The sequence below is a fragment of the Aptenodytes patagonicus genome, chromosome 2, assembly GCF_965638725.1.
Source record: "Aptenodytes patagonicus chromosome 2, bAptPat1.pri.cur, whole genome shotgun sequence".
Classification (NCBI taxonomy): Eukaryota; Metazoa; Chordata; class Aves; order Sphenisciformes; family Spheniscidae; genus Aptenodytes; species Aptenodytes patagonicus.
In genome coordinates this window covers 22,872,839-22,900,788 of record NC_134950.1, presented here as the reverse complement: position 1 = coordinate 22,900,788, position 27,950 = coordinate 22,872,839, and the positions used below count along the sequence as shown (strand labels likewise).

Here is a 27,950-nt window from a genome sequence, read left to right as displayed (position 1 = left end):
GGTGCCCGGGCGGCGGCGGTGGCCGCGGCAGTGAGCGGGGCGCCGCCATGGGCTGCGGGGGCAGCCGGGCCGACGCTATCGAGCCCCGCTACTACGAGAGCTGGACGCGGGAGACCGAGTCCACCTGGCTGACCAACACCGACTCCGAGAGCCCGCCGCAGGAGGGCGGCAGCGCCGAGGCCGGCGGCCGGGAGCAGGGCGCCCCGCGCCCCGGTGAGTGGGGGGGCCCCGCCGCGGGTGGGCACCGCGGGCCGCCCGGGCCGGCCGGCCGGCGGGGGAAGGGGAAGGACTGTAAGATACATCCATACATGTGGTGTATACAGGTGTGTATATCCACCTGTCCATCCGCTTTACCGAGACCGTCTTTCCGCCCCCCCCCCGCCCCCCCCCCCCGAAATGTAGACGCCAAAGTCTGTGCTTAAAAATACCGTGGGTTCGCCACGGCAGCACGGTGCGCTCAGAGCATCTGCCCTTCCCTGCCGGCCCCTCCGCTCCCGGCCAACGCGCCGGGACCGGCCAGCCGCGCTCCGGGCTTGCCTTTAAATGAGCTGGTTCAGTATCTAGAGACCTTCTCGCGGTGGTGCTTGGTTATGAGAGAGAGCATATAAATGCCATCAGCTATGTCGTAACATCACCAGAAGGGAAGAGAACTTGGTCTTTGAGGCTCTCGTTGTGGAATACTCCTTTTTAGCAGAACAAGTCCTTTAGCTTTAAAAGAAGGAAGAGGCAGTGATACGCCAGTCTTCCTCCACACTACTTCAAATTAGGGTGATACACAAAAAAGAAAACTGACCAGATGGTGGGCTGCACAGGAGGTGACCTGCGGATTTGAATTTCCCAGTTCTTGTCAGTGTAGTGCATTCTTAGTTGTGCACCTGAGGTATTACAGTAGGGGCAGAGATGGGAAAGGGAATGAGGAGCTCTGATCTGATGTGGGGTTTGAAACGTTTTCAGAATTATTATGTATTAGAGCGGTATCTAGCAATCTCAGCCTAGGTCCAGAAATTCATCATGTGAGATGTTGTACAAACACAACATGAAAATGGTTGCTGCTCCAGATAGATTATCATTTGCATATAAAGCAGTAAATGCCTATAGGCAGCTTCAGAGGAAAAGAAGTATCTTTGCAGACTTTTATGGTGAGCTACAAAGCACCGGGAAGAAATCATGAAAGTGCAGGAGTGAAAATTCACAAAGGCGGGCATCACAGGCCAACTGGAATAGGGAGATGATGACTCTGCGCTGACCGAAACACGACAGGGAGGGAGAAGAGAAGTCATAAAGGGTTCATGTTGTACTCCTGAAGGTTAAAGACTTTGTAGTAATCACATGTGAAGTTATGAGAATTTCAAGGTGAGTTAATATATGAAATGCTGTATTAAAAAAGATTATATAAGGAATTTAAAGAGGTTCAAGATGATACTGGCTGGTAAGCTTGAATGACAGGTGACAGTCTTGTCTCCAGCGATGAAGACACAGCACGTGTTCCCTCAGTTCCCATCCTTAGCATTATCTTAACCATGTTTAATTTGAGTTGGTGCCTAAACATCACATACAGAAGCCAGATAGTCTGAGATTTGATATTGAATAGGAGGTGATAAAGAGGTAGATCAGTAAGGTTTCTTCATAGAAACATGCGATAATTGAATTTGTGTTTACAGATGAGAATACCAGAGACAAGGAGAAGAGGACAACACCCAAGTCCAATAGAGACTGATTAGGGTAAGAGAAATTCTTTACAAGAAAACCTTGCAGAAGAGATTAGAGAGGAAGGGAATGAGGAGAGGACAGACTAATAGGAGCAAAGGAAGGACTAGTAGGACTTCAGGAATGGCGAGATTCACCCTTCAACACAGCTGTGGTGGCAGCATCTTAAGGAACCCGAGGAACGCACACTGGTCCCAATTAGTGCCTTGAAAATCATAAAGTACTTTGCTGAGAGCTGTTGTAGGGTCAAGCTTGAGGTAGGAAAGGAAAGGAATAAGGAGAGGTACTCCAGGGACTAGAAACAGCACGTTCAGTGAATTTATAGATGAAAGGGGGAGGAAGCGGCAATTGCAGGGGCAAATGAGGTCAAGTATGGGTTTAAGACATGAAGAGGAAAACGTGCCTTTATTGTGAGAACTGAAAACTACCAAAGAGTGAGAGGCAAAAGGGAGGAGTAAGGGAGGGAATAAGAGCAGGATGGGGGAGATGAGGAGATGGGACGTGACATTGATGTAAGTGGAGGTAGGAAACTTCTGTAACTGGGACGTAGAAAGGGAGAAGGCAGCCGGGGAAGGGGGGACCAGCCAAAGGTGGCTGGGGAGAAGAGGATGAAGTTGTTCTTTGTCATTTTTTGCTTGGAATAAATTGGTGAAATTCTGTGAAGAGAGAGAAGTGGAGGCAGGATGAAGGAAAGATTTCAGGAAAAAGCCAAAAGCAGTAAAAGGTGGCTGTGATTGTCAACATGTTTCAATTAAGTGGAAAAAACAACAGCAGACATTGGACATAAAAATGGAAAGAGGGGTAAATCACTCAGGGATGAAAGAACATGTGGTATACATGATCAGCAAGTGTATCAATGAGGAAAGGGTTAGTAACTAACTAGTATATTAATCTTAGTAATCTCATCCCATCCCAAAATTTCATTATATCCTTCTCTTTTTGTCTACCAGCGTATTTAGCTTTCTGTGTCTGCTGTCATTGGAACTATATGTATTTGTGTAGCCAGATGTTTGTATCTTTACTAAAGCATTTTGAAAGCTAAAATATTATTAAATTAAAAAGGAAGTCATGAGGTTTTTTAATTTTCCTGTCACTTTTCCTTTCTTCCTATTTCAGCTGATCCTTTCTTAGAATATTTGTTCACTTCCCTATTTGATTTTTTACATCCATTTTAATAAAGCGTATTGCAATCTCCCTACTTATTACAGGAAGACATGTAGGACAAAATCAGTTGTTATAATAGAGCTAAAATAAGATAGGTGACTTTTCCTAGGTTCACGACAAGTCGCTAACACCCACGAATATAGGTCGTAGCAACTTGTTGCAGTACACTGCTGAGGCTTTGACAATGATGAACAGGGTAAATTGGTACGGCTGAAGAGGGGTAGGAAAGTAATAAATAACTTCATGAAGCACTGCAGGTGGTGAAATTGAAACACATCTTCTAGAAGATAAGCGCACGTACTGTTCATAGGGCGAGTGGCTTCCAGGAGGGAGGAAAAAAGGAAAGACTCAGTGAGCCCATACAATAGAGCAGTTCCTCTTAAGAACATCCATTGCTATGTAAGCGGAGAACTTTTCACAGGATTCAGCTACTGCATAGGCTATAGCTGGGGAAAATAATAGACTACGTTTCTGCTTAGTAACCGTTCCTTGATCCGTGCAACCCTCTGCACAAATTGCCTGCTCTTTAGAGGGTCTGATTCAGCTAAGTGGAAGTGTTAGCACAAGTAATGACTTTCTGGGGAAGTAAGAATCTGCAGGAGCAGGCGAGTCCCCAGGGCAGTCACCATGGGTTACAAGCAAACCACGGAGAAAAGGTTGAATTAACAAAAACCTGCACAAAAACTGTCAAGTATTTTGGAACACATTTGCATATTCTGCTGTGTTACATTGGGATAACTTGCTGATATGTGGGTATGTGTAGGCTAGTAGCTTAAGATGCACAATTTCCTACCAGAAACCAGTACTGTAAAAGTGCTTTATAAACCTGTTCAGTAGCAACTATAACAAAAAATTAATATTTTTCTCTAAAGCGGACTTTAAGTAATCTTATTTCTATTTCTTTCCATTTTTCAGTGACTAAGCTGCTGTATTCAATTATTTTTTCTTTATTATACTTGAAAGTGCCTCAGAGTGGACAAAGCAGCATGTTGCCTCGTGTTGAGAGACCTTACAATCATCATTTAGCTCATGGGCTGCAAACTCCTTAGGACAGGATCTGTCTTTCCTGTTTTCCAACAGCGACCAGCACAGTAAGACCCCAGTCTTGGGTGGAGAATGTTACTGAAATGCAAATAAAAATAATTATTTTTTAAATGATGTAGGAACCAAGTAAAAAATAATTCTCTTGCATCAGAACTGAAAAGCTGCATATTGATTGCCTCAGGGCTCATTTGTTCAGTGCCTCAACTAATAAAACATTTATTTTTTATCGTTACCTGACTCACAGTATCGGCTAAGGCTTTAAAAACAAAGGCAATTGGGTTTCATTCTTTGTACTTTGCACTATTTCTATAGCAAAGTCTTTTCTCCTGAAGCGTATTAAAGAAAAACATTATCTACATTTCACACAGACTCACCTGATGCACTTGGGAGAAAAACTTGCTCATGGCATCAGCAGACGTACCTGCAGTCAGCGGTCTGCCAGGAATGAAACCTGCAATTTAGGATCGGTTCATTCCCTAGTGAAGACATTTGCAAAATGGCTATGACATGGGAGTAGAATCGAGTCCTTTGTAAAATACATAAATAAAATCAGAGGAATGCAGGAGAAGTTTTATCAGAATCTAGCAATCTGGCCGGCTAACAGTTTACCTTACGTAGTTGCCTTTAATATAGTTATACCTTTATGAATAATTCTTGTCTTAAATGACCGGCTTATGCTGCTGCTGTGCGATTTTGTGATCGCTGACAACTGGGGGAAGTTTTGTAGACCAGGTTCATCTTTGCAGTTAGCCTCTGGTGAGACCCAGTATGCAGAATCCGGGGTTTCAGGGGTGACCTTTCATAGAGAAGTTTTTGAAAATTGCTGTTCCATCCTTTACAGTAGGAGAGGCTGGAAGCAGCTGCAGCCAAGGAGCAGGGCTGTGTGAACACCAGTTGCCATAACAACAGGGACTGGTGCTGGCTTGGACCACAGCTGCTGTCATCTGCTCTTTCATTTACCAGGTGTACGTAAAGTTAAAAGCTTAACAGAAATGCATAAGCAAGCATCAGGTTGTAAATGAAGAACTTCTTTTGTGCAGCAGATGGTTTCTCGTAAATCAGACCGCGGAGAAGTATTTAATAAAAAATGTATTTCAGGTTAAGAGCCAGAGAGGGATCACTTTTGCTAGTGCGTAATATGGGTATATCAGTATCTCCTTGTGCTTTTACGCCCATCTACTGCTGTTCTTTTATTAACGGGTTGGTTCAAAATCCGGTATGTTTAAGAAACAATTATAGCAGTGATTCTGACGTGATCTTTTCAGGAGATAACCTTATTACAGTTTTACAGTAAAAGTGAATAAATACAGCCTTTTCCTGGACTGTAGACATATTACAGTAATCCCCTATTCCACCTTAGTCCAGACTTTGGATATAATGATATGGTATTTGCTAAAGGATCCCATTTTAATATTGTTTCTGGATTTTAATTATATGATCTCCACCATTTCAGTTGTCACTAGCGTCTGTACGGAGGGCGGTGCTGAGGAAACCTTTCTAAAGCACACAAAAAGGGGAAGAAAATTTAAAATAGCATGTGGGATGTTTCATAGAGTAGGGAGAGAAAGTTTTTGGATCTAATTTTTACCATCTAGCTTTGAGAAAGCAGCCTTCTCATGTGCCTGCTCAACTTTGTACACCAACTTTTTGTGGTAACAGACTTTTTGGATGGGTAACAGACTTCTTATATATGTAAAGTGTCTCTGTAGAGTGGGTTTGTGTAGGTGCTTCCATCTGCACAAGAAGAAGATTGGGTTGAAAGCCCTCTGAAAATCACTATCTTAAAAGCATGATTTGGTAGGGCTGTTCTTCAGAGGGTTTCTTTCCGAATGGCACCTAGTTTTGTGTCATCCCTCTGCAACTCTGGAAGACCACATAAATAGCAAACCTTGCTGTCAGTACTGCAAGCACAAACTCAATACCAAACGTGGAGGTAAGCCGAAGCGATGGAAAAGCCCAGAGACCCTGCAGCTTCAGAAGAGTTAACCATTCCCATATGCTTTAGGGCCTTCTAGTCAAACTTTTCACAGCATGTCTGCGGGAGAAGGGTGGGGAGTGTTGCAGGATAGAAGGGAAATAGCACAGATGCACCGCCCGGCTGTATGCCTCCCTCAGAAATGGAAAAATAACAATTTTTGCCAGTAAAAAATGATGTTTTTGCATCAGTCTATGGATCAGGGAATGATGAAGAAGCTTAAATAGCAATAGCTACTCAAGATTGCTATTCTTCATTCAACACGTATACTTGGGGTTTGCTCAGCATAGAACCCAATCAAAGATTCCAGTATTGGCCTAAACCAGTATTTACTCCACCACAAGACAGCATTTAAATGGTTGGAAAAATTAGACTCAGCTGATAAATACAGCTTTTTGTAATAACCATATTTTTCAGCCCAACCACTGCTGTTAATTCTTCCAATCCATACATTTTCATCTTTGCTCTCATTTGATAGTTTAATACTGTCTTAATTTCACATAGGTACAGATGCCATTTAAGAACAAAAGCTGGAATACAGATTGGAAGCAACAAAATATTTCAATATATTGTCAGAGAACTTCAGCATTTTCATTTTACGTCCCCGAGTCATCCCACCCCTTCTCATCCCACCCCCAAAAACTAAACATCTCCTTATTTTTAAGCATGGAAAAAATCCTATTGAATCTTGTTTAATGGTGGGTGGTTAGTGACACTCAGGTACTGCACAAAGCCTCCTGAAAGGTCCTGGTGTCTCAGGCGAGAGCAGCCGCCCCGTGCCCCTGCGGCAGGAGGGGAGGGCAGGGGCTGGGCAGGGATCTCCAGCTGCCTGCTCCTTCCTCGGCAGCATCTTCGTTGCACTTTCTGCCTCTAGGATTCTCTCAAAACACTGCAAAAGCTGTAACCCCCCCCCCCCCCCAAACTATTTTAAAATATACCATGATAACTTTTCCACAAGGTCTCTTAGTCTCTGATTAATTCCCATTTAGCTAATGGCCAATATTCTTGCTAAATCCCCCTGCAGTCTAAATCTGACCTACGAGGATTGATCACCCACAGCTTACCCCAGAATAGTCATTTAGCCACGGATAAAATAAAGGCACTAAAAATGCGATGTGCATGAACACTTGAATTACATGAAAGGCTTTCCTGACTGTCACAGTACCAGAAAGGAGAAAGGCTGTTGAGCATCAATAGAGACGTTTTGCAGGAGAGACTATTTAGAACCTTCTCCCTGGATAATTTTCCAGCGGAAAAAAAATCCTTCTTGCAGCATTGAAATCTTTCATGAGAAAAATTTTCTTAGTTACTGAGAGCCAAACGGCTGTCATTCATTCATTAATTACGTGAAGAGCTGTTGCCCTCTGCCTCTGTGGTGGGGAGGAGGGATGGTGAGAGAGGGAGAGTGGCTGAAAGGGTTTGAGCAGGAAACCTGAGCAGTGTTTTCGTCAATGACAGGTCCTGCCTGCAGGATGCTCAGAAGGAAATTGCTCTGCAAAATCCTTCTTCTTGTGGAAAAAGCTCTCCTTTTTTTTTCCCCCCTTTTATATCCTGATTCAGAACATTTAAAAATTCTTTTTTCTTTTCCTCAGGAATGAATTTACACTTTCTGGCCAGTTCTAATCCTGTATTTTCCCATTTAGGAATGTGTAGTTCAAAACTAACACTTAAAAATGGAATTAGCTTTAAGTGAAGACTCCTGCCAATCTCAAAGTAGAGGTGTAATATATTTCATACAGGAAACACAGTTCAGAGTGCCGTTTATCTCATTGCCCGTTGATTAAAATTTCCAAAATTTCCACATTGAGCACATATTGCAGTAATCCAGCATTTAAGTGACAGAAATCTGTCTTTTCTGTACCTGTAGTCAGGTATAGAAATATATTTCTTAATAGAAACAGAACTGATATTGCTAGTCCCACTTTTTTCTCGGGTATTCCTGCGGTTTAAAAATGAAATAAATTGATTGCAGTTAAAAAAATCTGAGATTCAAAGTTGGGTTTTATCTTAAATCAAAATACAGTAACAGTTAAGACTCAGAAACTGAATGATCAAATGATTGAGTTTATTGTAAGGCTTTTTGTTTGACTCGCATAAAGCAGCACGTTTTCTAGATTATGCGGCTATTTCGAAAGCTGTGTGATTGCCTGCATTTCTCGGCAGTGGCCTTGCATGAAAAAAGTGGCTTGGTCCTTTACTGTATGCAAATAAGTAATGCGTTTCTATGCCAATTTTATTATCTGATGAGTACATGCATAATTACTTCCCTAGACTGTCACACTGCCTTTTCTCTTCTGTTTAGGAAAAATACAGTTTAAAAGTAAAACAAACAGGTAGATGGGGGAGCCACATTTTACCGATTAGCATGGGCAGCTGTAGGCTGCGAGGCAGGATTTTCCATTTTAAGGTTTTCCTGAATCCACTGAGCCCTTCCAGATTGTTTCTGCATTGCTGCTCCCTTGACTGAGCCTTAGATTTTAAGCATCTGGTGAAAAAGAAGTAACATTGAGCCTCTCGTTCCTCCTGGAAGATCATGGATTCAGGCTAGCCTATTCAGGTGGATGCTAGCTACTGAAGGGCAAAATAATCAGCCAGTCCCTCTATTGATTGACTGAAATCTTTTGATTATTTTTTTTTACCAGTTTCCTAGCAATGCATATGGTCATGTTTCTGCCTCTGTATGTTTCATCTGGATATTGTCTTCACATTGCAATTGTCACTCTTGTAAATTGCTAGTATTTCCCAGGTGGGCCATCAGAATTGTTTTAAGGACTTGCAGTGCTAAAAGTATGAATTTCTGCCACTTGCATAAAGCTTGTGCCCAATTGCTTTCTGAGTGTTTAGCACTGACTGTGGAAAAGACCAAAAAAAAATCATGGATTTACCTAGTAGATGGTTAACAGCAGGTCTCATTAGGTTTTAACACAGCCACTGCCCTCATTTTAGGATGAAGACTAAATGTGAGTGATAACTTTTTCACATGCATACAGATATCCTAAGCCAAAGCATTTTATGATCACAGTCATACCGTGAGCCAATTAAGTCATCAGTATCCTTTCATATATTCATAGACTGTAAGGCTGGAAATGTCACCTGGCCATACAGCCCACGGGTCTTTCCTAACTTAATTCCCATATGGAGTATACCTTTGGGACATTCAGACTTAATTTACAGCTTTCCAGTGGCTGACATTTTGCCTAAGCCTTTGTAAATTAGGCCAGTAGCTAATCACTCATTGTTAAAATACATGTCTAATGTCTTACCTGCAACCTTTAGCATCAATTTCCAGCTGCTGAACCTTGGTGAGCAAAACTGAAGAGTCATTTCAGCTCAAGTTTCAGGTACATATCGATGCTTTTCATAAGGATTTCTGTTTGGTCTGCCTAAATATTTTTGCTGCTCCTCAGTATGATTAATTGAAATGATGCTATCTACTAATCTTAAAATTCTGTGTGTGATTAGCAAGGTAACGAGCATGATAATGATACTTTCCATTTCTGTGTTGGAAATTAGTCTAAAACATAATGAGTGATGTTTCATTACCACATCCCTAAGAAGAAGGAAAACCCATGCAAACATCTGCAAATCTAAGCCACTGTTCAGAACTTGTATTAAAACAGGGTAGGTACAGTTGTGGTCAGGATGGTTGAGAGAGGGACAGCAGTCTGCTGCCTGTTTTCCATCTGGCACAGTGCTTTCCTACAATGGGAACGTCTTTCTTTGTATCTTAAGGAAAGGTTCAGACAAGAACTGAGCCAAAAGCAAGCACCTTTGGAAAACAGGCTGACTCGACTGGAAGGAATGTCCTATGAGGAGTGGCTGAGGACTCTGGGTTTGTCTAGTTTGGAGAAAAGGAGGCTGAGGGGCGACCTCATTGCTCTCTCCAGCTTCCTGAGGAGGGGAAGTGGAGAGGGAGGTGCTGAGCTCTTCTCCCTGGGATCCAGTGACAGGACACATGGGAATGGTTCAAAGCTGCGCCAGGGGAGGTTTAGACTGGACATTAGGAAGCATTTCTTTACCAAGAGGGTGGTCAAACCCTGGAACAGGCTTCCTAGAGAGGTGGTCGATGCCTCAAGCCTGTCAGTGTTGAAGAGGCATTTGGACAATGCCCTTAACAACATGCTTTAACTGTTGGTCAGCCCTGAAGTGGTCAGGCAGTTGGACTAGATGATCATTTCCAACTGAAATTTCTATTCTATTCTATTCTATTCTATTCTATTCTATTCTATTCTATTCTATTCGACTTAGTTTGGCCACCTGTGATGTAAGGTATTGTGCATGGAGCGTATCAATTTTAAGGTGAATTTTTCATGGGTGGTACTGAAACATAGCCTATATCTTTGCATGTGGAGAAGCAGATCCCTTCACTGCTTATCCTTCTAAAATGCAGTATTATGAAAAGCACTTCAGAGGTTTGCTATTTGTATGTTAGTTTTTCACTTTGGAGGAATGAGTGATCTGTTTCTGGCACATCATATGGCACTGGTAAGTTGCTTAATCCATTCCATCTCATGATCTTCCCAGGTATAATATGTGCTCAGCCTTCAATGTCATTGACTTCTGCATGTATTTGAAGTCTTTTCCAAAATGTTGTCAATTCTTATTCCACAATATAGTGAAAATTCAGTTCTTCTTTCCTGTTCCAGTTATTAAAATTTGTTATCTTCAGCCATCAAGCTCTGTTGCCTTTCTGCCATTAAGTCCTCCCCTAGCACCCTGATTACAATTCTCTCAAGTTTGTATTTCCTGTCTTCCCTTCAGGGTCAGACCAATTCCCCCTTATTCTGCTTCTGGAGTCTATTTTCCATGTAGTGTCCTTTGTCTTGAGCTTTGACATGATCACACATTGTTGCGGTGTGCTTCTTCTATTTGGAATAAATATAGATTTTATATTCACCTTTCATTTCATAGATGTGGTTGCAACATTGTTAAGCTTGTTTACAAGATAGTTGTACTGTGATTCTGTAGCATAATTTGAAATCAAAATATACCAATATGCAAAGATTTGCATCTGCCTGTACCTGGGAAATCAGGCCATGTAAAGAATATCAAGGTTCGCAGCTTTAATGCTGCCTTTTTTGTATTTTACTTGTCTGCTAGAATCCTTGAATACTCTAGCAGAAATCTTTAAACTATAGTAATAAATCTGATCAGACTTTCAGAGCTATTTATCATATGCTTATTTATGCATGTGCATGTTGAATTCCAGTTTTAAAATATTTTCAAAATTCCTTTTATCTAACAAAGAGGAGCCTCTTGCCTCATTTCGAAACAGCCATGGTAAGAGAAGTTTTGTAATACAGAAATCTGTAAGAATCTCATTTGTCTTATGCTCAGAAATGAAGTGGCAGGAAATAGGAAAATAAGCAAACCTGCCAGCCAAAACTGTCGCAAGATGTAGTGCTTGGTCTCCCAGTTTTGCCAGGACTCCAATGCGCATAAAGTCATTTAAAAGCATTAAATATATTCATCGTGAGCCAGTTCTTTTAGTACTGAATTAGATATTTAATACCATAATCTTGCAGGAGAACAAAATTCCACAAGGCTCCTGAATGTGACAAAACCATGGCCAGAACAGGATCTAAAAGTCTGATTTGCCTTCTGCTCTTAGCTGTTATCTGAGCCCTGTTGTATTGCATAAATATAGAATTTCCTCTTATTTGTCACCTATGTCCCTTAGCGCTGAAAGTAAAGCAGATACTTCTAAGCCGAGAATGAAGAGGCTGTTCGGGCTCTCAGGTGACGTGAGTTCAAATAAGCATCCCATGGAAGTAGGGAAGAAGGCACACGGCTCCCCCCTGCTTCCCCGCGCCTGTCGTACCTGAGCTGCACGCCTGAGCTGCACGCCGGGGCATGGCTCAGCCCTGCCTGGTTCCAGTCAGCTTTGGAGGGACCTGCCGTGCGCGGAGGGCTTCGTCTAAGGAGAACAGGTCTCCTTCCCCCGCCTTTTCCCCAGCCCATGAGGGAAGCATTTGTGTGGCACCTCTAAAGAGAGACTCCATGAATTTCGATGGCTGATACAGAACACGTAGAAGATGCAAATACGTTTGGTTTGGTTTGTTTTGCTTCACTGTCTAAAATTCATATTGCATTAGAGTTCAGATAAATCATTCTGGATTCTCTGAATGTCTGGGCAGTAAATTTATTTTGTTACTGTGTTTGCTGATTCAATAAATACAAGACATTGTTTCTGATTACATTTTCCTGCTGCAGCAGGTCCTCCCCCTGCAGATCTTCTCGATCTTTTGTCCTGCCTTACAAACCCACTCTCTGCTGTGTCTGAACATTTCTAAATTCTTTCTTGTTAGGGAAAAAAGCTATTGCAGATTTCCTGAGCATCTGGCCTCATCCCTGAGGCTACTGCTTTGGAGGAAATGACTTAAACTTGACTTTTGTCCCAACCTCCACTCCATTCATTTTTGATAGGAGCCATTCTATGTTCTATTTATTCAGTAGAAGTACATACCAGCACTCAGACCAGCAGATGTGTAGTTTTCCCAAACATGAATAGTTTCAAATCAGGAAAACAGGTATAGAAAACAGGTATTTCAGAGCTCTCTGTAGTTATTATCACTCTGTAGCATTAAAAGCAAGAAACTCAGTGATGGTAACAAATACATATTTCCTTTGGAAGCAACTGCATGTTGTGATAATATTGGTCACTCTTCTTTACTGTGAGTTTTCTCAGAGTCCATTTTTACAGTGCAGTATCTTATTATGCAGGCATTTTATAGAACAGCATCTTATACATTATTCATGAGATAACAGCCACAATAAATAAAAAAGGGTGTTGCTGAACCAGAAAATTGAACCTTACTGGTTTGTTCGTACTCAATTCCAAAGATATAAATCTAGCATACTAATCAACAACTAACCACTTTAAACAAATTGGTGCTTGTTGTTCAATAGCAGAGCATGTGACGGCACAGGGTCCACAGCACTGGGTCAGATCTATAGCGTATTTGGGTCAGAATTCATGTCCAATTTTGGCCACTACCTGCTGCTTTAAAATCAGGTAGGAGAATATTATGGCAAGCACATGTGGAATAATTTTCTCCACAAGGTCTGATCCTTTTGGCTAAGATTAACTTTGCCCCCCTACTACAAGGCTTCATACCCCTTCCAAATTTCTTGCCAGCATTAGCTATTGCAGCACTGCTGATTTTTGTTAGACACAGAAATTTTCAGTTCATCCTGGATCTTACTAAGATATTGCTCTTTTGACGCGCTCTATGCAAAGAGATCCAGGCAGACCTACCTTCATGCCACCTGTGGTATGAGAAGTTTCCTGTAGTCCTGATAATTAAGGGCTACCCCTAAATGTTGCTATCTGGTTCCTTCTCCCATTCTTGATCATTAGAAAATATATATTAGCTTTCTAGTACATAGATAAGGTCTAGCAAAAAGCCTTGAGGAAGTCATACCCTTATCTTTTGTCATGCACAAAATTGACCTCCCTTCTTCTTTTTTCCCTTCTCTCTCTGTGCCAGCTGTTGATCCATGACACTATTTTGCTTTTTACTCCAGTTTTACTTTCACAATCTGAATTAATTATGTCGTTTTCCCCCTCTTCACATCATCTTTATTTCCATACTAAAAATCTGATTAGAAAGAGTTAAATCTTAAGAGTGAAAATTCCGTCTCATGTTTATGAGATACTCTCGTAAAGGATCATTTGAATTCTTAGGTGTAACCAGGCTGTATGAAGAACTACAGCAGCATCTATGCATTGTTTATCCTTGGTTTTGTTATCACTAGTGTTGTCATTGTAACAGCAGAAATCAGAAATACAGGTCTAATGTCTAAAATTTCCATTCCATGTTGGTTTACATTTTCTTTGACTTCTCTGTGATGAACATCCTATTTACTAAAATGGTTCTTTTAAAATTTTTCTTCGACTGCTCCATTCAAATGGTTTTAAAAAGTTATAAAGTATTAAGCATGCTTTATTTTGAACAGACATGCTTGCAAATCTGTGAGCAACTTTTTGAGTACAATTTTAAGTATATTATCTCCTAAAAACCAAAATGTCTGAGGTATTAAGAACTTATGTACTTTAGTATTATTAATAAACTGTTTTCAAGTATCTAGTGCTTACAGAAAAGAAATGTTGCAGGGATGGCCTTAGCATTATGTAATTAATTTTCTGGTGATATGTAAATGAATCCTAACTGTACATTATAACTTATTTTCACTTTTCACAGTTGTGCAATGCTGTTGTCTGGGAATTTCTAAAAACTCATTCAAAATTTAAAAATTATTAGGATTGTAGACAAAAGAACACGTGCTAGCACATATTAAGAGGTCTCGGGAGGAGATGGGACTTAGTGACTCTTGCTCTTAGAGAAGTGAGGTGCAGTCTGCCAGGAAGATAGGTGAGGCAAAGAGGGAGATGTTGAGAGAGAGATGTTAGGGCATAAGTATGTTACAGCCAGCAGAGAAAAAAGGGCATCACAGATGGATTTCTCTGAATGCATTGGTGAATGTGCATCAAATTTTCAAGTGTCATTTAGGAACTGAAAGATGCCTTTGAACAGTACTGTTTGCTGCCTACAATTCTGTTGTGAAGAAAACATCTGTTCGTTACAAAATGGTCGTGTCCTACTTGTGATTAATACACAACTTAATAGTCTGAAACACAAAGAATCGTGATGGTAATAACTATGGTTAATTAATAAAGACAATTTTAGAGAATTAAGGTAACAGAAGCATTGAAGTGTTCGGAGCCTTCTAAAAACTGATTTTGATGTTTGCTTGGACACACTGAATTTTTGATTACATTTACAGCGGAGAGAGTAGGAAGTTATCCCAGAAAGACTGGAAAAACTTGGTGTCCTACTGGCAGTCTGAATATTCAATGTTAGGATAAACTATTAATCATAAGTAGCAGCAGTTCTTGGAGAGCTAATTCTATTTATACTGTTTTTATGAACTACTTAAAAATACCAGTGCCTTTATTTTTGTGTTAGTAGTGACAATTGTCATGTTCTATTCTCTTTGTCCTCTTCTAGGAATTTTTATTACCTTTAATACACCTGTTGTTCTTCACATAAGATATATATTTCAGACAGATTTGTTCTGTCTTGCTGGTCTTCATACTTCTATTGACACACCTCTGATTTTAGGTAGCTTTCTGTTCATTACATATTGCTATAATTGTAAAACTGTTCTTAAATGCCCCTCTTTTAGATCATGGAACAGCTAAAACATACCCAGATGTCCTAGGGACTGATTTTCAGTTTTGATTTGTAAAATTCAATAACTACAGTTGATTTTTGCCCATATCCAAATTTTCCAAAACTTCTGTATTTTGGGAATTTTGAACAAAAGGCAGTAAGTTAATGCCAGCATTTTAGTGGAAAAAAACTTGGGCAAATTTGTTTTCTCAAAATCTATTCAAATTTTGAATGTGAAAATACATTATTTGAACTGCCATCATTTGGTCTAAATAATCAGATTTCTTAGTGAAAGAGATTTTAGAAATAAAGTTTCTCTGTATAGGTTATTTGTAATCAGTCACTCACATCACATCTTGCTCTGGGCCAGCAACTTCTTTCGAAGTCTTTGGGACACTGTTTTTCCTGTAACATAATGGGAATCTTCAGTGAATCCAAGCTAAATGGGTGAAACAAATGTATGTCCCCTGACGTAGGGGTAGTTGGAAGCAATGTGAATATACCTCCAGAGGATTTAACTAGCTCAGCAAGGCAACTCAATGAGAAGAACGAGTGTAGCTGGATGCGTGGGGTTTGGTTTTGTTTTGTTTTATTGGATAGCTCACCAACCTAAGCTGCTTTCTGCTGCTTGTTTCGATTCCTGTGCCACCTCCCAAGTTGTGCCAGTCTGACTGCTTGCGTCATTGGGTGATGAATAAAGTCTAGGGATTGATTTCAGCTTAAAATAACCCTTTTTTTCCCTGATGCTGCCGAAAAAAGCATTTGTCAAACTGCAGCCTAAAGGATTTCTATTGGACTGGTAGGAAATGCAAGAGTTAGCTCGCCTGTGCAGCCTAGCAAGCCAGTGAAAAGGAAGACGACAGTAAGCATTGCCATGGGAGAGAAAATTCTTTTAAGCGCGTTTCTTACTGGAACGATAGACTTGGATTTGTGAGCAATGGGGCTGCTGCTTGGGTATTCTCCCCACATACATGAGAGAGAACTCGTGCATGTTCTTTATAAACAAACCTGATTACATGCAATGAAATACCTGCCTCTTGTCATCCATTCCTCCCCATAATGGGAACAGTCTGGCAGTCCCCCAAATCCTGACTACCATTCCTGAGGGAAAGGTCACCATCACATTGGTGGGGGTTTGGTGATCACCCAGAAACTCAGGTTTTGGGAATGGAGCCATAAGAATATTCTAGGCTTGCCAGTTCATTTAAAGATAAAATACATGGATTTGACAGAGCATTGTGGTGGGATCTGCTCTTTTCCCTGGCCTCAGGAGGCCCACAGACTTTTGGCAGGGTTTGTCCTGGCAGAGAACATGAGAATGAAAACAACATTACTGAACCCGTTTGTTTAAATTTCTACTGAAGCTCCACAGTGGAACTCCGAGGAGGTTATTTACCAAACCCATGCTGTGAGGATGATATAAATGTCTCGGAAGTTGGCTGGGTTTAAACAACACTGAGGCAAGACCCTGAGCATTACCACCCTGCTAGCTTGCAAATTCTAGATTGTACAGAAGAAGAAAGTTAGCTTTTCCATTTTTGTGTACTGTGGCAAACCCCAAATACCAATGCAAAAATATTTGCTATTTAAAATGCAAACGTGTGTTCCTAATCTTTTCTTTAACAGCATCTCTGCTTTGCAATCAGCATTTTGCGTTATATATCTAGTCTATAAAGTAGGTGTCACTTTATGAATTGCCAACAAATCTTGTGCTCTTACTTCCACTGCTCAGGCATTCTCACTATAATTTCTGCTCAGTGCTCATACATAAAGAGCAAGTCATTGAAGCCTTTAAACTGTTGCCCACTCTCTAAATCACCTGTTTGCCAATGAAAAAGAAATCTAAAAGTTTCTTTACTTCAGAATAGCAAACATATTTCCGAATAAAATAAAAAAGCTTTTTGCATTGCTAGGATACCCTAGTATTGGTGACCACTAGGTCACTCGTATAAAAATATAGTGGGAGTGATAGTGGAAGGCTCAGACGCTGATACCTGGTTCATTTCTAACAAGCATTGCAGAAAATGCCTCACCCCTGCAATGCAGGATGCAACAAGGATGCTCGGGTGTCCTGGTTTCGGCTGGGATAGAGTTAATTTTCTTCCTAGTAGCTGGTACAGTGCTGTGTTTTGGATTTAGCATGAGAATAATGTGATAACACACCGATGTTTTAGTTGTTGCTAAGCAGTGTTTATACTAAGTCAAGGACTTTTCAGCTTCCCATACTCTGCCAGTGAGGAGGTGCATAAGATGCTGGGAGGGCGCACAGCCAGGACAGCTGATGCAAACTGGCCAACGGGATATTCCATACCATGTGACATCATGCTCAGTATATAAACTGGGGGGAGTTGGCGGGGGGGCAGCAATCGCTGCTTGGGGACTGGCTGGGCATCAGTTGGTGGGCAGTGAGCATTTGCATCGCTTGGGTTTTTTTCCCCTGTGTTTTGTTCATCTCTCTCTCTCGTTGTTTAACCTATCATTTCAATTTTTTTTTTTTTTTTTTCCCAAGTTTTAAACTGTTCTTATCTCAACCCACGAGTTTTCTTACTTTTGCTCTTCCAATTCTCTCCCCCATCCCACCGGAGGGGAAGGGTGAGTGAGCAGCTGTGTGGTGCTTAGTTACTGACTGGCATTAAACCACGACACCGGGCTGCAAACTAACAGAAGACAAAAAATGAACCAAATATACCATTTTCAAGACTGAGATTTTCCGTCATCCTCCAGAAACAGATTAATGTAAGAAGAATTTTTCTGTGAGAGACGAAAAGATGCAACACAATCTGATACATGAACAGTTGTGCTTGAACAAAGTGGCTTTTCAGCTGCCAGCTACCTCTCCAGACAACTTACTTAGAGGCCAGATGGCCAAAGGGACACATGGTGGAAAGTAATTTGGTAGGATGACTCCACAGAAGGAAAACTCATAATTCGTATATGTTTGAAACATCCAAGATTCCATTAATGGAATTAGTATGTAATGCGTAGAGCATTTTGCCTGTTCAAAGCTGTGCCCAAGCTTGTTCTCACATCTCCACTGCAAGGTGAAGTGGCAGACTACGGCGTGACTCCTGACCCACCCATGGCTAACTGCCTCTCCATCTCCCTTCCTGACAATTGATTTTCTCTATGATATCAGTCAGTGCCACTTACTGTTCTGCACCGAGTCATTTTTCTGCCTCTCATCTTGCACTGTGGAGTGGTAGGAAGAGATAAGACCTAAAACACAAGTAGGTATGGACTTCCAGGAGATGCAGGAGAGGTGAGGTTTACTCTTGTCTTATGGGAAGTAGCCCATAGATTTAGATGGGAGAACGACATTAGTTTTTATATCTAGCAGAAAAGGCAGCTTCCAAAGACTGAAGTATTTTTTATTTTTTTAAAATAAACTATAATGTAATATTTTCAAGTTCCAACTCAATTCTTTTTTCTATCAAAAAGTAGATGATTTAGCAGTATTCTTAGTGACCACCACTACGAGTTAAACCGTCTTAGGAAAACTCTAACACCATCTTCTGACTGCTTAGGGAAATGCAGTGACTAGTTTGTCTTTAGACTTCTTAAGTCTTACACAGCTTTAGATATTTTCAATATCAAGGCTTTGAATATTTGGTTGAAGCTTTGTTGATTTCAGTCATTGCCTTTGCAAGCTGCTACTGATGTTGCTTTCTACTGATAAAGCAGCTTTTCTTACAGATTTCTGGGAAAGAATTCAGGACTTTGCTTCCTTTTTAATACCCTTAATACCGGGCTTGAATTCCCACCTGATTCATGGCAGAAGGTTTTGATGACACAATGCACACTTCAGGTAGCAAATTGTCATTGTTTTTCCTCATATTTATTTTTCCCTTAGTATCTGTGACTCCTTGCTTCTTCCTCCCGTTTTGATACCTGCATTGCCAGTTAGTAAATCTGATTTTTTTTTCCATTTGAACGTAAAGTTTGTTATAAATGAGCTTTGCCAAAAATAAAATTGAGAGCTACAATCATGCATCCCACTTGCTCTTTGTATTTGGATTTGAGACCCAGTGTTGCAATCAGATGTTTAGTGCTCTGCACTCACCATAAATGGCAACTGTTTTTTGTTAATGCAGTAAGACGAGAAAATTCTTTTAGGCTGGCCAATATCATATTGTACAATACATGCATTATACACACAGCTAGAGCAGAAAGCAAATTAATCATTTATTTGATTACTGATAGTTGAAACAGTATGAAATACATTTTTCCTGAATTTCTTTCCTCAACTTCTGATTAAAAAAAATGTTCAAGGCCATAAAGAGAGCAATCCCTCCATCCATATCAGTCTCATCTGTCATGCTCGCATCTAACCCCTTCATTTACCAGAACTGAGACAGATTTAAGGGGACCCCTTCTGGGTCCTTAGTTAAACCTTCAGTCATGCAAGCAGCTGTGTACGTGGAGAAGCTAATGGAGATCTGCAGGTGACCAAAAGGCTACTGATACGCTGCACTCATTAACCGGTTTTCCACGTTTTCTGACCCAGCATTTCAAAAAGCAGCGGACTATAGGAGAAAGGCCAAATAATGGAAAGTGTGAGGATAAAGGTGACAAAAGGAGGTAGACTGCTCTCACTGTAGTACCGTACAGCACCTTCTATGACTTGCGCTAACACAAAAAAGTGGAGAAATAAAGGGAAGCCAGAGCTGCAGTTATAAACTGCTCCTCAGTATTAATTGCCCAATTTCTTGTGTCCCTACTAGGTGTTTTGGAGGATGGAAAATCAGCTCAGACAGGTGTAACTACAGCATCAGCCACAGCTGGAACGCTGAACACTGAGAAGAGGAACAACAGTGGTCCTCAGTGTGCAAACCCCATGGTCCATGGCACGGGAGCTACGACACAGAGACAGAACGGCTTCAGAGCAGCAGAGGTAAGAGTATAATTATGTTCCCTGAAGCTCAGCACTAGCTTCAACCAGGTCAAAATTATTTTTGCAAGAATCTTCCTCGCTGCAGTCAAACTGTATTTAATGCCTTGGGATAAGAGAAAATGGCTGCACCACAGCCACAGCATGATTGAGCCTAGCACCTCTGACAATGCCTCATGCCTGAATGGCCACAAAATTGATGTGGCCATCAACTGACGTGGCCCCCTTCTCCCCCTCACCTACTGTGTACTTTGCAGAAGGATTATCCAGTGTAACAATAACGTACGAACACCCAAGGCTTTGGGGCTAAACCAAAGCCCAAACTTCTCCTGTTCTAGCTGCCTGCCTGCCTGCCTGTCTCTCACAGGTTTCCACCCGCTGCCCTGTTTGTGTAGCAGCTGCTGAGCTGCTGCAGATTAAAGTAATACAAACCCTACAGTTGGTTTACTGCTTCCTCGGTTTCTCAGATGGGAAGAGCTCTCAGCACCGTGTGTGGCGGAACCGCTACACCCACCCCATAAGAAGCTGTCCCCTCTTGGGAATCACGTCCTTGAGAGAGGCAAATTTAAACCCAGGGGGACTGAGCAAATGAAAAAGGGAATTTGGATTGAACTTCACCTTGCATTTGCTAACAAACAGCACATTGGTACATGTGTGTTTATTTTATACCTTCACTGTATTATCTTCTGTACTGCTGTAGAACAGAAATATTCCCCGGTGACATGGATCTTGCTGTATCTTTCCACGAGATACTGCAGCTCCAGATGTATAGGGGGACATTCTACAGCAGCGTGACATCTAGAGCCATGGGTTTGCTGTAAATGAAAAACATAAATGCCTGTCATAGCCACTAGCCCACAGAGAAAAATGAATTAGTCAGGTTGGATATGGTTGAACAGAACCAACATAATTATTAATCCAATTTGAAAAAGACTTGGCCACACGAGAATTATAGTGTATACCTGACATATTGTTGGAGAAAATTGTTTGTCTAATTTTGTAAGCGATTGAAAAATTACTTCTGTATTTAGACTTACTAGTAAGTATGGGCAAATTCCCACAACATATTAATAATGTGAGTGCTGACTGTAATGGGACTACTCAGTGAAGTGTGGGATCCTGACATGGGGCCCTATGGCTTTGAATGTGTCCTTCCGCCTTTTTCTACCTAAGATACATTCAGTAATATATATCTGTACTGTTGCAACCCAGTGCAAAGAAAATTTCTGATGATAAGTAGGGCGTTTACATTATTCTATGCATCTAATGCAGGTGTCTAAGAAAGGAAGGTAATTTGTCTAAACTTCTTATGGTCAAAAAAATGTATTTTCCTACAGTGAAAGTGTAGTATCCAAGTTAGGCTCCAGCTCTGGTTTGCCATTCTGAAGTTCTATTTCTCCACTGATTGTTTAGGGAAGCGTAAGATGAGTAGGTTTCCATTTTGGACACCTAAAGTTTAGATGCCTAGAGTAGAGAATGTGACTATCCCCCCCAACTCAAAATGTGCCCATTTTATTCATCTGAATATTCACATTGACTATGGTTTTTCTTTTACCTCTATATGTGGTAGAACACAACACGATGTAACACCTGGTGCTCTCAGGAGACTTGGGTTCTGCCATCAGCCTGTGGGGCAGCAGGGCTAAACTGCTTTACTTCTCTGTTTCTCATTTTCTCAGGCATCAAGCTCTAAAGCATCCTACTGCGTTACCCCTACCATCGGTTACACAGAATCATAGAATCATAGAATAGTTTGGGTTGGAAGGGACCTTTAAAGTTCACCTAGTCCAACCCCCCTGCCGTGGGCAGGGACATCTTCAACTAGATCAGCTTGCTCAGAGCCCCGTCCAATCTGACCTTGAATGTTTCCCGGGATGGGGCATCCACCACCTCTCTGGGCAACCTGTGCCAGTGCTTCACCACCCTCAGCATAAAAAATTTCTTCCTTCTATCTAGTCTAAATCTACTCCCCTTTAGTTTAAAGCGATTCCCCCTTGTCCTGTCGCAACAGGCCCTGCTAAAAAGTTTGCTGCCATCTTTTTTATAAGCCCCCTTTAAGTACTGCAAGGCTGCAATAAGGTCTCCCCGAAGCCTTCTCTTCTCCAGGCTGAACAACCCCAACTCTCTCAGCCTTTCCTCATAGCAGAGGCGTTCCATCCCCCTGATCATTTTCATGGCCCTCCTCTGGACCTGCTCCAACAGGTCCGTGTCTTTCTTACGCTGAGGGCTCCAGAGCTGGACACCGTACATGACAGAGTACAGTCAGTGGTGTCAAAAGGAAAAGGGTTTGACATGGTCTGCGTCTGGGAATTTTTAGTATCCTCTCATGAGGGTCATGTCAAAACAACTTGGAAGTAAAATATGCTGCTGATGAAAGGAGTCCTAATACCAGTGAAGGCAATATAATGGTCAAGCACCCCAAAAGCAAAGGTGGTATCCAGATTATGTCACTGACTGACAGTAACCTGGTTTGATTTTCATGATATGTGTAGTCTTTGGAGAATCCTTGTGTGAACAGGAGCTCTGGGGGAGTAGATAGCAAAGGAGCAGGTGTATTCAGGCTGCAGAAATGTGCAGTAATACACACCAGCAAACAAACACCAGTTTCTGCTCTCAGATAAATATGTACCTTCCATTCACATCAGTGGAATTTTACCAGACATTATTGCACCTGGCATTATTACCATGTAAATGATGCCTGATTTACCTAGCATTCTTTACACTTCCAAAGTGTCTCATGAAACACTGGAAATGCAATAATCAGACCCACCTAACTCAGCTCTGTGTCTCTATCAGCCCAGTTCTGAGTGTCCTTTGCTAGACCTATCCAGTTTACTGCGCAGTAAGTGTGTTGCTTATGGCAACAAGCAGACAGACTGGGTGATGGAGAAGGATAAATTTAAGTTAGGGATGCACTTGCATGCCTCAGACAGACTGACTTTTTTGAATATTTGGAAATAATCTGATGAAGCTCTGAAAGGTATATATTGTACTTGGGTCTTACATGCAGGCAGAACTAAGTGTTGTTTTGAAACTGTATTTTCACTTAAGAAACGTAAAATAAAGTAGAGAAAATTCTGTCTCAGGCTAGTCACACTCAACGCCCAGTGACATCAAAAGGAACCTCTAATTGCCACTTCTGGACTGAAACCAGATTTATTTGCTCCGCTTTTAGAATACACACGTGCAGAGATGCTAATGATAGCCAAGAGGGTTGATCCAAAGCCTACTGGCGTCCACAGCCTTTACAGCAGTTATAAAAGCTTGCATCCATGCTGAATGGCAAAGTTGCTCCACATCACAGTACTGTGTGAACAATGCTGGAGTCTTTCTGTTTATTAAGTAGAACTGTTTTTATAAATTAGGAGGTAATTGTCAACGACCTTTGTGCTGTCAGCGTGGGACTCACTGTACTGTTTAAAACTTTCAGAGTAAATGGGATGCACAGAAAATGTCCACAAAAGAAGTCACCGTTAATGTTACAAAAAGCATCAGACAAAGCGACAGAAGGAAAACAAAGAATTGTGTCAATTAATGAAGTAAAGTGCAAGTGAGGATGGACCTAACAATGCTTCACTGCACTTTAAATGTCATCAGTTGCTGAAGATATGAAGATCTCCAGATGTTCCATGTTGAATACAGCAGGCAGCTGCCGCTGAGTGCCTTCAGAAACATGTCTTGTAGAAACCAGCTGCAGACACTGTAGGATGTTCAGATGTCATTTGTCTGAAGCAGTGGCACTGCGCAGACACATGCCAAAATTCGTGCCATTTGGTTTTTACTAAGTCCTATGTTATCTCCTTGTATATGTCTTGTTCTGCATTGCTATTAGGATGAGGCTGGACGATGAGAGGTACAGTTCATTGCAATTTAAAACAGGAAATGAACAAATGAATCTGCATTTTCAGTCGTAAGGGGTTTCGAGTGTGTACAGTCAAACCCACGGAGTTCATTTAAAGAGCTCGCTTTCATAAAAACTCAAACCCAGAGATCTCAGAAAGAGACCCATAGGTGGCTTCCATTAAATCTCTTTTAAACTATATATATATCAGTTATATTTAGTTAAGTCATATAGTAACCTTTTTATATATTAATCTTTTAATTACTTAGTTTTAATTTATTTTCTGTATTGACAGAATTTAGGTCTTAAAAACAGTAACTTTCATATTGATCAGCCTTACTTGAAGTTCCTAGTCTTAGCTGGCAGGTAGGGTTCTGGCTACTTTGTTATTTCATACATGCCCCTTTAATTATGTTGAGGCCCAGACTGACTTGGAAAAAAGTGATCACAACATTACATGAAAATAACCATAATTCTTAAAACAATATTCCAGTGACAGCTCCAAAAATTGACTTTATTTGATCAGATATAGTTGATTTGCTGTGCAGAACTTACTTAATTGCATTGTAAGCATCCTATATCATAGTACTCCATGTTTATCATAAATATACAGCTAGAAGGAATATAAATGTTCAGTGTAGTAAAGACCAGGAATTAATTCAACATATTACTTCTTAATATAGAAGTAATAATATATATTCTCTGTGAGTTTGTATGTTTATGAAGATAAAAGAGGTAAATTTATTTGCCTCCCCCATCAGGCATATATGAGTATCCTTAGAGGGCCATTTAAAATAACTGTTCAAAAGCTGTTCATAACAAACAGATGGCGTTGGGAAGAAAATCCATGTATGAACTGCAAGAAGTCCTTTTTACACGTAGGCAAATAAGTATAAATAGAACTGTGGGACTGAATCCTAATTTATTCCATATTAGGATCATTTTAATAACTTGCTGCTAGGTGTGTCAGTACTTAATACTTTCCTTGGAGTACAACAAGTCTATGCAATAGGGAATTGTTTATTAATTATTCTGACACGAAGGCAAACTGAAATCCAGAGTCAGTGCGAGATTTTTGCATACAATAGCATATGTGTAAGAAATATTTATTTTTAGATGTCCTAAAAAGGGGCAAAGAACTTGTGCTAAGCTTTCTGCAGGTCAGTGCATTATCTGGTAAGTGATCTTGTGCTGCACGTTTATGTAGAAGAATTAAAAAATATTGAAAATAGTGTTGTGCGGGTAAGACAACAGCAGTCTGCATATGTCCTTCCAACTTGTGGCTCTCTGCCAACTTGCTGGCAACATTATAGGAGAGGAAGGGACTTGACTCACTCTAACAATAAACAGTGGCTGTAGTAGCTCAGCAATATTAGTTTAGAAATGGATGGCCATTGTTGGTGGCCATGTACTGACCTAATTGAAAGGACGCATTCAGGAGCCTGCATTATTTATGTAGAGCAGAAGATGAACCATTTCAGGTCTGTGCCAGACTTGTAACCCACTTCTGTTTCAAATGATTTGCTGGCAGAGAGAGTGCAGTATAAACCCGTATGATACAGGAAAGCTACAGAAAGCGATTAACGATGCTGGTGTGTGAAAGGGTAGAGGGGATTTTGAAGGAAGGCGAAAGGGAAGGTTCATTGTGTAAGAAGCTGTGCCACAGGTAGTTGCCTTGGGTGGATACCACGTTAGGGTGAGTAGATGCAATAACAAAGGAGTCCTGGCAGTGAAATTATTTACTAGCTAAGAAATTATTTTGTAATGATGTGCTGACCAGATGCATCTGATGGCTGGGGTCACACAACAGAAGCAAGCCTGCAATGCCGCATAGCACATCAGTATGAGAAACAGCCCTAGCTGCACGTCAACAGCCAGCAGGGAGGCAGTTTTTGAGTCTCGTATTCAGAGCATGAGATGTGACAGGATGGTTAGCGGGAGATGGCCTTGGTACATAGTTATCTGGGCAATACTACAGACCTTGCTTATGTTGACCACATCCTCCATCAGGGTGGCAGCTGTGGAGTGGTGAAGGCTGACTGCCCTGGATGACCCCTGTATCTGCTCATGCTAACTTTCCTGAGCTACTTCAAGATCCCATAAACCTGTTTATATCGTGAAACTTAACTTTAGGGCATTCAAAGACTGTATTGAACTTCTGTGGTACAAATCATGTCTAGTAACAAGCAACTTTATAAACTCTTCTCATGTAACACACTACTGTTCTTATTCATTAGGTGGTAACTGAAAAGAAATTACATTATGTCTTAGGTAGCTTCTTAGTTCTTTATGCATAAGCTTCCAATGACCTTAATAAAACTAAGAGCATGTTGTGGAGATGTGGATCCTGCCTCTGTACATAGATAGGGTTATACTGACGGTTGGACTCGATGACCTTAGAGGTCTTTTCCAACCTTAATGATTCTATGATTCTATGATTTATGTTTTCTTTACTTTCCTTCTACTAGAGACAACCACCAGTAGAAACAACCAATTTGTTTATAAAATAATATACCACTCTGTATAATTAAGGGTGACAGAATCTAGTCTATACTGCTTAAGACAATTTAAAGTCCTAAAAATAGATTCCTGTGCTGGTTTTAGTGGAAGAAGCAAGCTCAAAGAATCATCTGCACATCTTCACTCCAGGTGGCCTTCCTAGGAGTGAAGAGTCTTATTTACAGCGTCTGTTCTTTGAATAGCATCTTTGAAATATAAAAGGCTCAAATACGGGAAATAAAATAACCATGTTACAAGACATAGACTTTTAGATAAAGTACCTGCGCACATCTCTGTCTTCTTATATGACAGGATTTTTGAAATGTAATTTTCCCCCAAAAGATATTATGCCACTTAATTTGTTCGATGTCCCCTGACTGCACACGTGAATTTCTACAGCTACACTGAAACAACACGCTTTCTGCTGGAATGATTTGCCAACATCTGGTGAGTTTTTATGATTTACCTGAGTTCAGGTTTTAAACAAACAAACTTACTTTGTCATGTTTCTATAATTCCAATACAATGTATAGATAGGATTTTCATCTGATGTGTATATACATGTAAAATACACTTTCTTCCACTATGTGAGAAATGGAATCACTCAAAAGAAAGCGGACATTGGATAAAGAGAGAGAATTTACAGTTACCAATGGACATCATTAGGCAAATTCATCTTCTCAAAGACTCAGTGCAATTTTATCTTTCAGTATTCCTTCATCTTGTCCCTTATGCTTCCTTAATGTATTTCATCATTTCACCGTTACTGTAGGACATTGACTGGAAAACACGCAATTTTACTGTGTGACAGAAATGATCTTGTACTGAAAAAATAGGAAAGTATAATTATTGTGTAAGCAATATATAGGTACTGGGTTAAACATGCATTCTTGTTAGCTAAATGACTGAGATCGCATGCAAAACAGAAAACAGGTATTTTTGATCTCCCTGGTATGTTCATATACATATATATTCATATGTGCGTGTCTCTACGTGTGTACATTGTAATGTCTTTAGTGTGTACTTCTGTTATGCAGTTCAAGCATGGTTTTTTGCAAACCTTTTATTGTGTTTTTAATTCTGACACCCAAGTGTAAAATATTTTATTGTTTGAACTAAAATCTGTTTTACATGCCTTATGAAAAGAATGAGCTATGTAATTTGTGCACAGAAATGGTGTTTGAAAAAGCAGACTTAGTTTTATTTGGAAATAATGAATAATCTATCTAAATTCAAACTAGACTAACGGGAGCATTTTTGTACTCTCATTTTATCTGCAAATTATTGAAGATTGACCTTGAACTTGTAAATGAAAATAAAGAAAATTTTTAAAGTCTCTGTTTATTACTCCATGCATTTTACATTCCTGTATTTGTGGTTGATTTATCTTTAAGAGCTAAGACCAAGGATTGACCTTGAACTTGTAAATGAAAATAAAGAAAATTTTTAAAGTCTCTGTTTATTACTCCACGCATTTTACATTCCTGTATTTGTGGTTGATTTATCTTTAAGAGCTAAGACCAAAGACTGTGAAGGTATAATGAACGGTTTCCACCTCCTCTCTTCATGGAATCAGAATATTTCTGTATCTGATGTCTTCGGGCTGCGGCTCATGGACTGTGCGGTCACATCAAAGAAGCTAAAATACATATATTC

The 27,950-nt window shown here is 40.5% G+C and overlaps 1 protein-coding gene and 1 long non-coding RNA gene across 2 annotated transcripts; both read left to right on the top strand.

Moving 5' to 3' along the window:
• The first annotated feature begins 10 nt into the window (after positions 1 to 10).
• Positions 11 to 27,748, top strand: BAALC (BAALC binder of MAP3K1 and KLF4). The gene is made up of 3 exons (XM_076329306.1): positions 11 to 213; positions 19,788 to 19,957; positions 23,385 to 27,748. Exons 1-3 carry the CDS (start codon positions 48 to 50, stop codon positions 23,487 to 23,489), a joined length of 441 nt encoding a protein of 146 aa, XP_076185421.1. The 5' UTR covers positions 11 to 47; the 3' UTR covers positions 23,490 to 27,748.
• LOC143156189 (uncharacterized) lies at positions 9,183 to 14,089 on the top strand. The gene is made up of 2 exons (XR_012994578.1): positions 9,183 to 9,231; positions 11,571 to 14,089. It is a non-coding gene; the product is annotated as an uncharacterized LOC143156189 (long non-coding RNA).
• Positions 27,749 to 27,950: the final 202 nt, after the last annotated feature.